General features: G+C 32.5%; 2 protein-coding genes across 3 annotated transcripts; one reads left to right on the top strand and one right to left on the bottom strand.

The window, feature by feature from the left end:
• Positions 1 to 353: 353 nt before the first annotated feature.
• LOC114371771 lies at positions 354 to 1,720 on the bottom strand. The gene has a single exon (XM_028329113.1). It carries the CDS (start codon positions 1,388 to 1,390, stop codon positions 467 to 469), a length of 924 nt encoding a protein of 307 aa, XP_028184914.1. The 5' UTR covers positions 1,391 to 1,720; the 3' UTR covers positions 354 to 466.
• Positions 1,721 to 4,335: 2,615 nt separating this feature from the next.
• On the top strand, positions 4,336 to 8,588 carry LOC114396399 (pentatricopeptide repeat-containing protein At1g14470). 2 transcript variants are annotated; one of them, XM_028358360.1, is made up of 2 exons: positions 4,336 to 6,979; positions 8,042 to 8,588. In XM_028358360.1, the coding sequence occupies exon 1, from the start codon at positions 4,766 to 4,768 to the stop codon at positions 6,686 to 6,688; it is 1,923 nt and encodes a 640-aa protein (XP_028214161.1). In that variant the 5' UTR covers positions 4,336 to 4,765; the 3' UTR covers positions 6,689 to 6,979; positions 8,042 to 8,588. The 2 variants fall into 2 exon arrangements, with proteins under 2 accessions (XP_028214161.1, XP_028214169.1); XM_028358368.1 differs by having other exon boundaries at positions 4,336 to 6,989.
• Positions 8,589 to 12,206: the final 3,618 nt, after the last annotated feature.

Genomic DNA, 12,206 nt, shown 5'->3' with positions numbered 1-12,206 from the left:
ATTGGAAAGTATGTGGAGTTCAGCTGGTTTAATAATGTTTGCAATGAAAGACAGATATGACATTGCCACCAATCGACTACACTTGTTGCATACATCCTTCTTGACAGAGAACAATAGAACATTAGAAACCATTGTTCATTAACACATACTTGGGTCGGCTGAAAATTGTGATATTCATTGCTATCAACTCTTATGTCAATGGCTCACAAAAATGAAAAAAGTTCATGAACCATAGAATAGCATTAAAATAGTTTTTTTTTTTTTTCTTTTCAAAAAGAATCTCCCTGCAAATATGAATCATTGTATCCTGATTTCAAACAACCAGGTCCACCAATTACTTTGCATAAGCAACATTGGCTTCACAATAGAATTAATACATCCACAAGCATAAAAAAAAAATACAACTAACTTTACAATCTTGCTACTCTTTGGCCTCAACTATCATACACTTGCTCTTTCTTCTCTATTACTCAATTTTGTAGGCATAGAGAACGAGGCAGAATTCAAAAGTAGCAATATTCATAGTTGAAAAATATCCAACACTGCCATCATCACTCTCACAACCCTCCACAGCACTACCTTCTTTCTCACTCTCAGCTTCTGGAGGCCCTGGCTTGAAGATGAAAAGGCCAGGCCCTGAGCCTGATCCACTAAACAACCAATCATGCACATCCCAAAACACTTGCACAGGTTGCTTGTTAACCATCACTGTTTGGTTCCCCCTAAACTTCCACTGCAAGTTCTTGACATGAATCAGCACAATTCCATCTATGCTAATCCACATCTCAGGGTCACTAGGACCCCCAGTTAAGCTGTCCACAACAATCTCATTGTCTTTTCTCTTCTCATCGAACCGTGCCTTCGTAGAGAAACTTTTCTTGGCGAACACGTTTTCTTTCTTGACCAACAACATGGCATCAACAAGGGCAGGTCTTGATTTTGTTCTCTTGTAAGCCTTCTTCTTGTAGTCTCCCAACAACAACACAACCTCTTCATCAGAGACTAAGGCCACGTAGTAATCGCTGCTCGGCTCAGGGGAGCCGGCGAATTTAGCCGACCGGAGATCCCAATAGAGCTCAACCTGGTTGCCATCAACCTCAAAGGTTTTGTACCCTTTTTTGCTCCAAAAGTGCCACGGCTTCACGTCAATCTTGCAGCTATATTGCACCTCACCTCCTACACTATCAACTGTGACATGCAAGGAATGGTTCATGAGATGTTTGCACCACAAAATCGATACATTCCGCCAAAAGCCCACAACATTGGCTTGGTAGAAACATGTCACGGTGCTTTGTGCAACTTTGCTAGGCAAAGGCTCCTCTGTGGTCTTCTCAGGTATAATAGGTGTTGGCACTGGTTGTGCTCTTAGGGAACGATGGAATTGCATCATGTTCGCTCAAATTTCGAAAAGAAATCAAATTTTATCCCCCCCTTTTGTGGCATCAAATGAAAGAAAGCAAAATTTTCATGTTGGTATCTGATTTCATACGTGGTCCTCTCACCTTGGATTGTTATGTGGGCATATGAATGGAACTATGGATGACCCTTTGGAGAAGCAATGGCATATTAGTTTAAGGATTCAACGCTATATATCAAATCAAACATTAAAAAAGGAAGAGAAAGTAGGTGCTATGACTGATGATGTTAATGAGGTTAATTTGACAGCAATGTGAACCCGAAATGGTGATGGTGCTGTCATTAATTGTAAGGAAAAGTTTTTGGGCAGAGAAAGAGAAAAAGGGAAGAGAGAGTTTTTGTTTTGTTCCTTTGGAGAAAAAGTCTCCATCTAGAGGCTAGAAACAAGATGTGCCCGAAAGACAAGGGACAGAAGGAATGTCCTTTCTATTGAACCATGTTTTTTCACAAAAGTTTCTTCCAACTGTTACAAGGTGAGGACAAAAATGGAAGGTTAGTTAATCATAATCATACTTGGTTAGACGGCTAATCAACTTACTTTTATCTATCTTTCCTAATACTTTTGTCAAAAGATTTATTTTTTCTATTTACTAAAAAATAATATTATTTAATTACAATTAGGAAAGAAGATAAGCTTTAATTATGATTAATCATAATATTAAATATTGTTCTCGTAATTGACTTAAAAATCCTAATTATCGTAATTACTAAAAATATTTAATGATAAGTTATGATTATCAAATATCGAGTTAACTCACTAACTCTTACAAGTTTACGAGTCTACTTTCCTATACGAGTTGACGGACTCTTCTTGAGTAAACTTTTTTTTTTAGTAAACTCTACACAAATTTTATAAACTGTAAACTCGTTAGACTATCGAGTTTACCATCGAGTCAACTAGTTAGCAAGTTAAGAAAATTAGGCCAAAATGTAAGTCATTTTTATTATTTTCTGTCTATTTAGCATTCAACATACCTTCATTTAGCAATTAGCATATTATTTTAAAATACAAAATTCTCACCTTTAATAATATCAAACTTTTGTTCTCTAATAACATCAAACCCTCTATGAGAATTATATACTACTACTGTAACCTCTACAAGTTATTATCCAGTAGTGATGTGTTATTCCTAGACTTCATTATTTAAATATTTTAAACTTCATGATATACTGTTTTGTTTTACTATATTGTTGAAATATTTAATTAGTATGTTATTTATAGATATTTTGTTATTATTTTTATATGAAATAGACTTTTACGAGTTCACGAGTCGAGTCTATAGAACTCTAACGAGTTTAAGTAAATTCTTGAATTTGATAATCTTCTAATCCTAATACTATAAAATGTAATTGAATATATAATTTAAAATATAACTTTTGTAAAATTATAAATACAAAATCTGAGGCTGAATCATTACATAATGATAAATAATGTAGTTAATTTTACATTTCCGTATGTAATCTTACGTATATGAAGTGTAATTTTCAGAAGTTAATAATTATAACTTTGACATATCAAATGTAATTTTTTTATGGTTTAAATATGTTTATAAAAATATGACGTTTTAAATTTATGTATAATTTACTTTAAAAATAGTCTCAGTTAAATTATCTAAAATTTACTTTAAAAATAGTCTCAGTTAAATTGAAACTAGCTCATTATTTATTATTATTTTCTTTTTAATTCCATCTTCTCCAGCTCCAGCGCCACGAAACACGCCGTGGTTCAGGAGCAGCACATCGATGGGCCCGCATTGTCCACCGCGCGCTTCAGCGTCTCGAAGTCCCGCACGTCCGCCGCCACCTCGATCCCCGTGGAGAGGCGGATCGCGTTGCGCGCCTCCTCCAGCTTCTCCGGCGACCGCGCAAGAATGGAGACACGCGTGCCCGTGATGAACACGTGGCGGTTCTTGATCGGGATCTTCACGGGAGAAGGAGAAAGAGAACGAAGAAGGCGAAGTTCGCGTCCGCCATTGGTGACGATGCACCTTTGAAACTGTACCAAGTGAACTAAAATGTATTATAACCGAATGGTGCTTCGAAAATGGATAGCATTTTCTTAACTTACCCCTTAGTTTGACGTGGCAGCATCCAATTTGTTCAACTCGACTATTCTTTTGGTTGCACAATCATCGATACATCACGCTTCTCTTTCTCTCCACTTTTTAATTCAACTGTATGAACTCACTTTTTTTCCAAGAGGGAACGTTTTTCAAATCCCAACATGCTTTTTTTTTAAATTTTATTAGTTAATAAAATATAATAATTAATTTTTAAAAAAATAATGAAATAGTTTCAATTTGGTTAATTGATATTAAGTTTGATGATATCACACTATATATGTTACTTCCTCATTTAATAGAATCATATCAATGATAAATCTTATATTGAAACATATTTTTTTTTTCAATTAGACAAAAAGTAAAATTTAGATAATAACTTGAAAATAATTTTTATGAACAAAATATTTTAAGTTTTTTTTATTAGTTAGTCTGAAGATATTTTCTAACATGTTAAAAGTTATATCATGTCACTTTAAGTTCATGTGGTTAAATTCACGAATCTCTTTAGTTTGGGAAAATCTATGCATATGTATTAATTTAAATTTACAAATCTTTTGTTTGCTACACATGAAAAATATAAAGAAAAAAACTAAATTAAAAAAGAAATGGAAGATATTTTGTATTTTTCTTCTTCTTTTTACAAGTCATTTTTTTTATTTTTTATTTTCCTTTCAACCTAATAAAAAATATAATTATTTGTATTTCCTTTTTTAATGTTTTTTTGTCATTATGACATTTGTTCAGGTATTTATTTTTGTCAAGACTAATTTCTAGTAAAGAATCTGACTAACTATTCATCTGTAGGAAAATCTTTCTTTTTAACAAATTATATTTTACAAAGGCTCAAACAAATTCAATTATTTTCCTTAGAGAAACAAATCCAATACTATTCAAACAATAAATAACTAAAGGATGTTAAGTTCATAGGTTAAAATCTCGGTACGACCACTGGGTGAAAAGTAAAAACTAAAAGAAATACAAAGAAAAGAGAAGGAAAAAAAGAAACTAACTGAAAAAACAAGTAAATAGTGAGCAGTTCCTACTGCATCGCATGGAAGATGCGAGGAAGCTAGCAAAAACCAAACAGTAATGATCTTGACATGATCCCCACTTTGCCAAGCTACCAGCTACATAATTCCCCTCTCTCAAGGTATGCTGGAAAATGAGAAACCAATCTTTAGCAATGAATTGTGTTTGAATTTGTGAACTTATACTGCCCACCTGCTGCTTGATAAAAAGACTAAAGCAGAATTTTAGAACTTATATCTGCAATTGCATAGTGTATCATGTCACCTTTGAACAAGAAAAACATAGCAAGCAAAATAACCAATCTCCATCATCTTAGGCAGCTCCATGCACAACTAGTCCTCCACTCCCAGCACCACCACAACCACTGGGTGGCACTTCTCCTTACCCAATGCACGCACCTCCTTGCACCCTCAAACTACACCTCCCACATTTTTCGTGCAGCGACATATCCTAATGTACATGTCTTCACCTGCATGCTCAAATATTACTCCCGAATTGGTGCTACCACACAAGTAGTAGTTTCTCTCTTTAAACATATGCAATACTATAATGACATTAAGCCGTATACATCGTTTTACCCAGTCTTGATAAAATCTGCTGGAAAGGCAGGCATGTTACTTCATGCTTATCTACTGAAATTGGGACATAGTCACGATCATCATGTTCGAAATGCAATTATGGGTATCTATGCCAAGTATGGATGTATTGAGCTTGCCAGGAAACTATTTGATGAAATGCCTGATAGGACTGCTGCAGATTGGAATGTCATAATCTCTGGATACTGGAAGTGCGGGAACGAAAAGGAAGCAACTAGACTTTTTTGCATGATGGGAGAGTCGGAAAAGAATGTTATTACTTGGACCACCATGGTTACTGGACATGCGAAGATGAGGAATTTGGAGACTGCGAGGATGTATTTTGATGAGATGCCAGAAAGAAGAGTGGCATCTTGGAATGCAATGCTATCAGGATATGCTCAAAGTGGAGCGGCACAAGAGACTGTAAGATTGTTCGATGACATGCTAAGCTCTGGAAATGAACCAGATGAAACAACATGGGTAACTGTCCTGTCATCTTGCTCGTCTCTTGGTGATCCTTGCCTTGCCGAGTCAATTGTCAGAAAGCTGGACCGAATGAACTTTCGTTCAAATTATTTTGTCAAGACAGCTCTGCTTGATATGCATGCAAAGTGCGGAAACCTTGAGGTAGCTCAGAAGATTTTTGAGCAATTGGGTGTGTATAAGAATTCTGTCACATGGAATGCCATGATTTCTGCTTATGCAAGAGTAGGTGATTTATCTTTGGCAAGTGACCTTTTTAATAAGATGCCAGAAAGGAATACTGTCTCCTGGAATTCAATGATTGCTGGCTATGCTCAAAATGGCGAGTCATTAAAGGCAATCCAGCTGTTCAAGGAAATGATCTCTAGTAAAGATTCAAAACCAGATGAGGTGACTATGGTGAGTGTTTTTTCTGCATGTGGGCACCTTGGAAGACTAGGTTTAGGCAATTGGGCTGTCAGCATCCTCCATGAAAATCACATCAAGCTTAGCATCTCAGGATACAATTCTTTGATTTTCATGTACTTGAGATGTGGGAGTATGGAAGATGCTAGAATAATATTTCAAGAAATGGCAACCAAAGATTTAGTTTCCTATAACACATTGATTTCCGGGCTAGCAGCCCATGGGCATGGAACTGAAAGCATCAAGCTAATGTCAAAAATGAAAGAAGATGGTATTGGACCAGACCGCATAACATATATCGGTGTGTTAACTGCATGCAGTCATGCAGGATTATTGGAAGAGGGTTGGAAAGTTTTTGAATCAATCAAAGTCCCTGATGTAGACCACTATGCATGTATGATTGACATGCTAGGTCGAGTTGGTAAATTAGAAGAAGCTGTGAAATTGATTCAGAGCATGCCAATGGAGCCCCATGCTGGAATTTATGGATCTCTTTTAAATGCTACCAGCATCCATAAACAAGTTGAACTTGGGGAACTTGCTGCAGCTAAACTGTTCAAGGTTGAACCACATAATTCAGGCAATTACGTGTTGCTTTCTAACATATATGCTTTGGCTGGTAGGTGGAAAGATGTTGACAAAGTTAGGGATAAAATGAGAAAACAGGGAGTGAAAAAAACGACTGCCATGAGCTGGGTAGAGCATAACTCATAAGTTCATTGTGGAAAACCGCCCACATGAAAAGTCAAATATCTATAATCTACTAGCACATCTCAAGGTTAAATTGAGGAGGGCAGGATATGTAATTGATAAAATCTGGGTACTGAGGATGTTGAATAAGAAGAAAAGATCAGTAATAAGAGAATGGGAAAGTTTAAGGATGTGTCCAGACCACCATAAAAGCATCAAGGTGATATCAAGTTACAAGGAAGAAAGATAATTGTCTAGGATGATACCAGATTTCACTGCCTCAGCTAGGCCATGTTGTTCTTGCAAAGATTACTTGTAAGTTGGAGTAAGTCTATGTTTTGAAAATAAGACTAGACCAGCTTATTTGAATTTGCAGAATTGCAATTGTATGTTTATTATGTTTTATGAATTTTTATGCATATCTAGATATGTATCTTGCACTATCATATCATATAAATGTTTTGAATAATTGAATGGCCGTATTGGATACATATCATATCTCATACATGTAATGTATTTGTGCATCATAGGCCATAAATTTTGGGAAATCGTAACCATACTAGGTGTGATGGACATTCTAACAATGGAACAGTCAATGAATTTGCATCTTGCCAGGAATGAGTTCTTTATGTCAATTATTATATAGTTTTGATATAGATGTTTTATTTGTAGAAGCCATGACTATTCCTAAGTAGTTTCTCTTCAACTGCTTTTTTTGGCTAAATCACTTTTAAATTTTTTGATTGATTTATAAGTCATTTGGTAAATGACTATTACGGTATTATGCATTTGAAACTGATTTGGTTTCATTGTGCCTGTATGTTGTCTCTTGGTCAAAACTGTATTTTGGTTTCACAGAACTTTCAGCTTTCCTGATTTATTGGTAGCTTGAACTCAAAGCAGGAACAACTGACCTTGCTTGATACTTTCTAGGGCTGATGACAAATGAAAATAAATTAAAATGTCCCAGTCTGTATTATACATATTTTTGGTTAGGCTACTATTATAATTTTAACTACAGTCTTACTCAGTTCCATATTTCAAAGTACCAAGATGTTCCTTCTTTCATGGGTGTTGACTGTTATCTCAAATTTGGGTCCATGGGGTTTGATGATAAGTGAAATGAAATGATGAGTGGTTTGCAAAGGATAAGAATATTGCCCTAGCCTTTTTACATGGATAATGGCATATTGATGTGTTTGCAAAAATACAATAGCCTTGTAGCTTACATACATTGATTGTTACATGTTAACTACAAGGCCATTATATATATGATTCTTCCAACTTTTATCTTTTTACTGAAATAAGTTCCACAATCTTTAGCTTTCTTTATTATTGTCTCGTCTAATTACTTAGTCTCTCATGATGAATCTGCAGTTGTTCTGTCCTGGGAAATAAAGTTTCTGGAATATGTGAAGATGGATAATCCATATGATGGTGAAGACTTCATCATGGATGAAGTGGACTAGAACTTGAGAACTACAAGGAACTTTTTGGGATGGCTCTGATCGTGAGGGTGTGTTTGATTTAGAAAATGAAAATAAAAAAGATAAAAGTAATTTTTTTTTAATTAAAGTAGAGTGTAAGAGGTATGAAACCCACACAATTTTTTTTTTTATTTCATTCCTCTCCCCCTCAACCAAACACACCCTGGATCACTCTGAAGAGCTTTTTGACAATGGTGGAATTGATTGCTTATTTGAGACAAAGGACTTGTCTGCTAGTGATGGTGATTCCCAATGTCAGGGTGCTGTTGCCGCTGAGGAACTCAAATCTCACCATCCTTTCCTGTGATTAGATTGTTTTTTCTATTATTGTTATTGGAGCATCATCTGTTATATTCCATATAATAAAGCCATGGTTTTTTGTTGTTGAGCTGTGCATCTCTGAATTTTTATGTGATTAATTTTTTTTCATTTTTCAATGATCCTTTAGCCTGTTCACTTGTGTGTAGTATTTATTGTTATCACCCTGCTGATCTGGTGATAATGAATATCTTAATTTGTACGTTAGAACGATTTATATATAAGGCCTATACCTCAATCCCAACAGGATTTTCACTACCTAAATTTCTTTAAAATGCTATATTAAAACTTCGTCTTGAATAGTAAAAAAGGGGTTAAAAAATTTGTCCCAAAATAAAAAATGATGATTGTTTTGAAAGAATTAACTTGACTCAAATTTAAAAGATTAAAGACTCAAATAAATCTTTAAAATAAGATACCAGACCAAAAAAAAGTATAATTTAGCTTTTTGAAAATAGCACATACTCATATAAGTATGTTGGGTTTAGTTTATATTAAACTAGTTGAAAGAGAAACATTTTATGTCTTTTATCTTTATTTTTAAAGAAAAACAGTTGAAGAAAGTAGTGATATCAATTTTTATTAGGAGAAATAATAACTATTATATTTTAAAAGTTTACGAAGAAAATGAAAATTGAAGGATAATTTAGAAATAAGAAATGTATATCTCCAAATAGAGTAATTGTTTTTATTAATAGTTATAGATAAATATGTTTTTTCTAATTTTTAAGAAGTTTTAAAAAAAAATATTTATTTATTTTTAAATAAATTTCAAATAAACATAAACATGGATCAAATTTATAAATAAACACGTACCATTACTAGTGTTATATTTATAATTATATAATGAAAACTAAACAAATATAAGATGACATTGACATCTGTCTGTGTAGCGTAGTTTTATTGATTTTTAAGATTTTTTAATAATATGATTTTCTTTTCATTTTTGTCTGATATTGATAAGGACAGAAGTGTGCACTGGTTTTGCAGTTGGGCAGCTTGGTTTATTTTTCATCGACTTCAGTACAGGCTAGAAAGTGAAAGTGACTCTTCATATGACAATTTTTTTAGACGGTAAACCTCCTGCATTTGTTTGGTATTTTTTTTCTAATTTTAAAATTTCCTCATTTGTTCCTAATATTTATTTTGTGATTACAGCCCTTACAATAGAGGTAACAAAAATCCGGTACTCGATTCAATTCAAGTCATTTTGACGTGGGTCACTAACTATAGAAGGTCAGATGAAAAAGTCTTAATTTAATTTACACTTTTAAAATGAAACTCAGGTCCTATAAAAGTTATTTTTTAGGACTTTGACAGATTTTTGCTAAAAAGACTCATATTTAATTTGAACTTAAAATTTAAAGTTTAAATTCTACATTTTATTAGATAGGTTCAAGCCATTCTAGTTGACCCAATTCATTTTGCTATTTATATCCTTCTTGTTAGTCCGATTCATTTTCTTTTACGTACAAAGTATTTATCAATTCTATCAATGATTAATTTTTATTAAAAAAATTGACTAATCATTTTATTAAAGTCTCTTTTTTTAATTATATTTTTTGTGTTCACCTTATTTAAACTTAAGACTTTGTTTAAAAATATTTAAATTCAGTTATATTTAGTTACTAAAGAGAGAATTTTCTGTAGATGAAGATCTAGATAGATATTATGATCCATGAAATTAAATTAGTTGGTATATTAATTTGTAGTTACTTTTGTGTGGCGATAGTGCAATGGGATAGGCTTTGTTTGTGAAGGACAGTGAGTGATGTGACGAATGATTTTTGTAGGGTGGGGCATGTCCTGTAGATACCCTTCTATATCAGACATATGATCCAACTAATGGATCAGTATTTGCCCAAATAATTAAGGACTCAAGCTCAAGAGTGTAGTAGTGTCACTGTGATTGAGAAAACTCAAATGGGCAATGTATTCATGTTGAATTCAACAATTATTATTAGGCTTGTTGTGTAGGTTTATTTCCAAGCCTTGCAATCCAAGAATATTAATTTATCGATAACACGTTTTAATGTATGTTATCATATAATAAATTTAATGTTTATGCACTCCAATCTTATTAATTTATCAACACCTTTTATTATATAATGAATTTATTAATATTTATGTACTAATAATATAAACAATCATTCATCAATAAATTACTTTAAAATAATTATTTTAAAATTAATAAATTTATCATACTAAAAAAAATTTAAACTATCAATGCATAATCATTTCCTCTTATATAATAGATTTCTTTTGGTGCACTAATTTAACATAGAATAGATCTATCCTTGTATATAATATTGATTATTGATTATGATTATTTTCTAGAACTGGTGGTTTAGGTGTAATTTTCACGCATGTTGCTAGTTAAGTTAGCTGCTGACTGTTAGGTGATGTTTGTCAAATTTTGAAAAACAGTTTGGGCCCTCTTGTAGTTTAGTTTAGACCATCTTTTTTAAAGAAAAAATCTTAGATTATTAGTATGTCAGCCAATCATGCGCAGAATTTTCAGTGCACTTTTGGTCAGCATGTTTTTTACAACACACTTTCACAGTTTCACTTTTCACGTATGCATGCTAATGGTATTTTATGACTGGTTTGTAATGAGTTTTTTTATAAGAGGTTTGTAACTTATTTTATCACTTATACTTTTGTTGTTTTATTCCTTACAATTATGTAAATGTGATTTTAAAGGGTTGATAATGACTTAATTAGTTATGCCAATTTATTTGATTATTTATCAAATAAAAATTGATTTTGACAGTAATATAAAAATAAATTAAAAAAGATTAAGAAACCAAACAATAAAAGATTTGTTTGGTATAATTGGGATTTAACATTACATGCAAAATTAACAGCACATAATTTTTACATTTGACTTGGATGATTTTTAACTAAAAATCAAACTAAATTACATTGTGAACATTTTCATTGGAGACTTTGAATTTTGTTCTTTTTTTTATGAGGTCACCTAAATTTGTCATTGAAACTCGATTCTACTTATTGAAATATTTAGAGGGTTTTTGTGACTCACCTAAACCCCTATCATCATGGTATTGAATCCACCATGGTCTCAACCACAACATTTAATCATGTTGCTGGTGAGTGAGATTAAGGCATATGAAAGGTGCGAGTAATGTGCTAGAGAGACATGAACTTCATTTGTGTGGACTATTTTTTGTATTTTTTTTGTTAGATTAATATGTGTAAAAAAAATAAAAAAATATTTTTTACATGTGTTTTTCCTTATTGTTTGTAAGCTAAGCTCATATTAGAATATATGATTAGTTAGCTAAGAAGTTTTTGTTGCATATGCTTAATCCATTGATATCTCCTAATAGGAGCATGTGTAATTCATTTTGATACTTTTTTATCAATCAATAAGTCATATTTTATTTTGTGTCTTAGGAGCTTAGGCCTTATTAAGTTGGGATCACTTTCATTTTTTTTTTCAAAATTTGTGTAGTCATTTCTTTTAAATTGAAAAAAAATATTAATGACCAAATAATTTCTATTTTATTTCTAAGTTTTACTATAAGGCACCTTTTAAAAATTCTACATTGAATTTTAATTTGAAAGCATCTTTTAAAATAAATAAAAAATCCACCAAACATAACAGTAATTTGATTAGAAAGTAGTCAAACATCATAAATACTATTGAATCCGCTCATTCATTTATTTGGGGCAGAAACGTGATTTTCAGCTTCAATCAGAACACGTTCATGGTT

This window comes from Glycine soja, chromosome 2 (assembly GCF_004193775.1).
Source record: "Glycine soja cultivar W05 chromosome 2, ASM419377v2, whole genome shotgun sequence".
Classification (NCBI taxonomy): Eukaryota; Viridiplantae; Streptophyta; class Magnoliopsida; order Fabales; family Fabaceae; genus Glycine; species Glycine soja.
This window is presented reverse-complemented; position numbering and strand designations above follow the sequence as displayed.

Coding starts and splice junctions, on each gene's coding strand:
- LOC114371771 (XM_028329113.1), bottom strand. CDS start 1,390: ATGATGCAATTCCATCGTTCCCTAAGAGCACAACCAGTGCCAACACCT.
- LOC114396399 (XM_028358360.1), top strand. CDS start 4,766: ATGTCACCTTTGAACAAGAAAAACATAGCAAGCAAAATAACCAATCTC.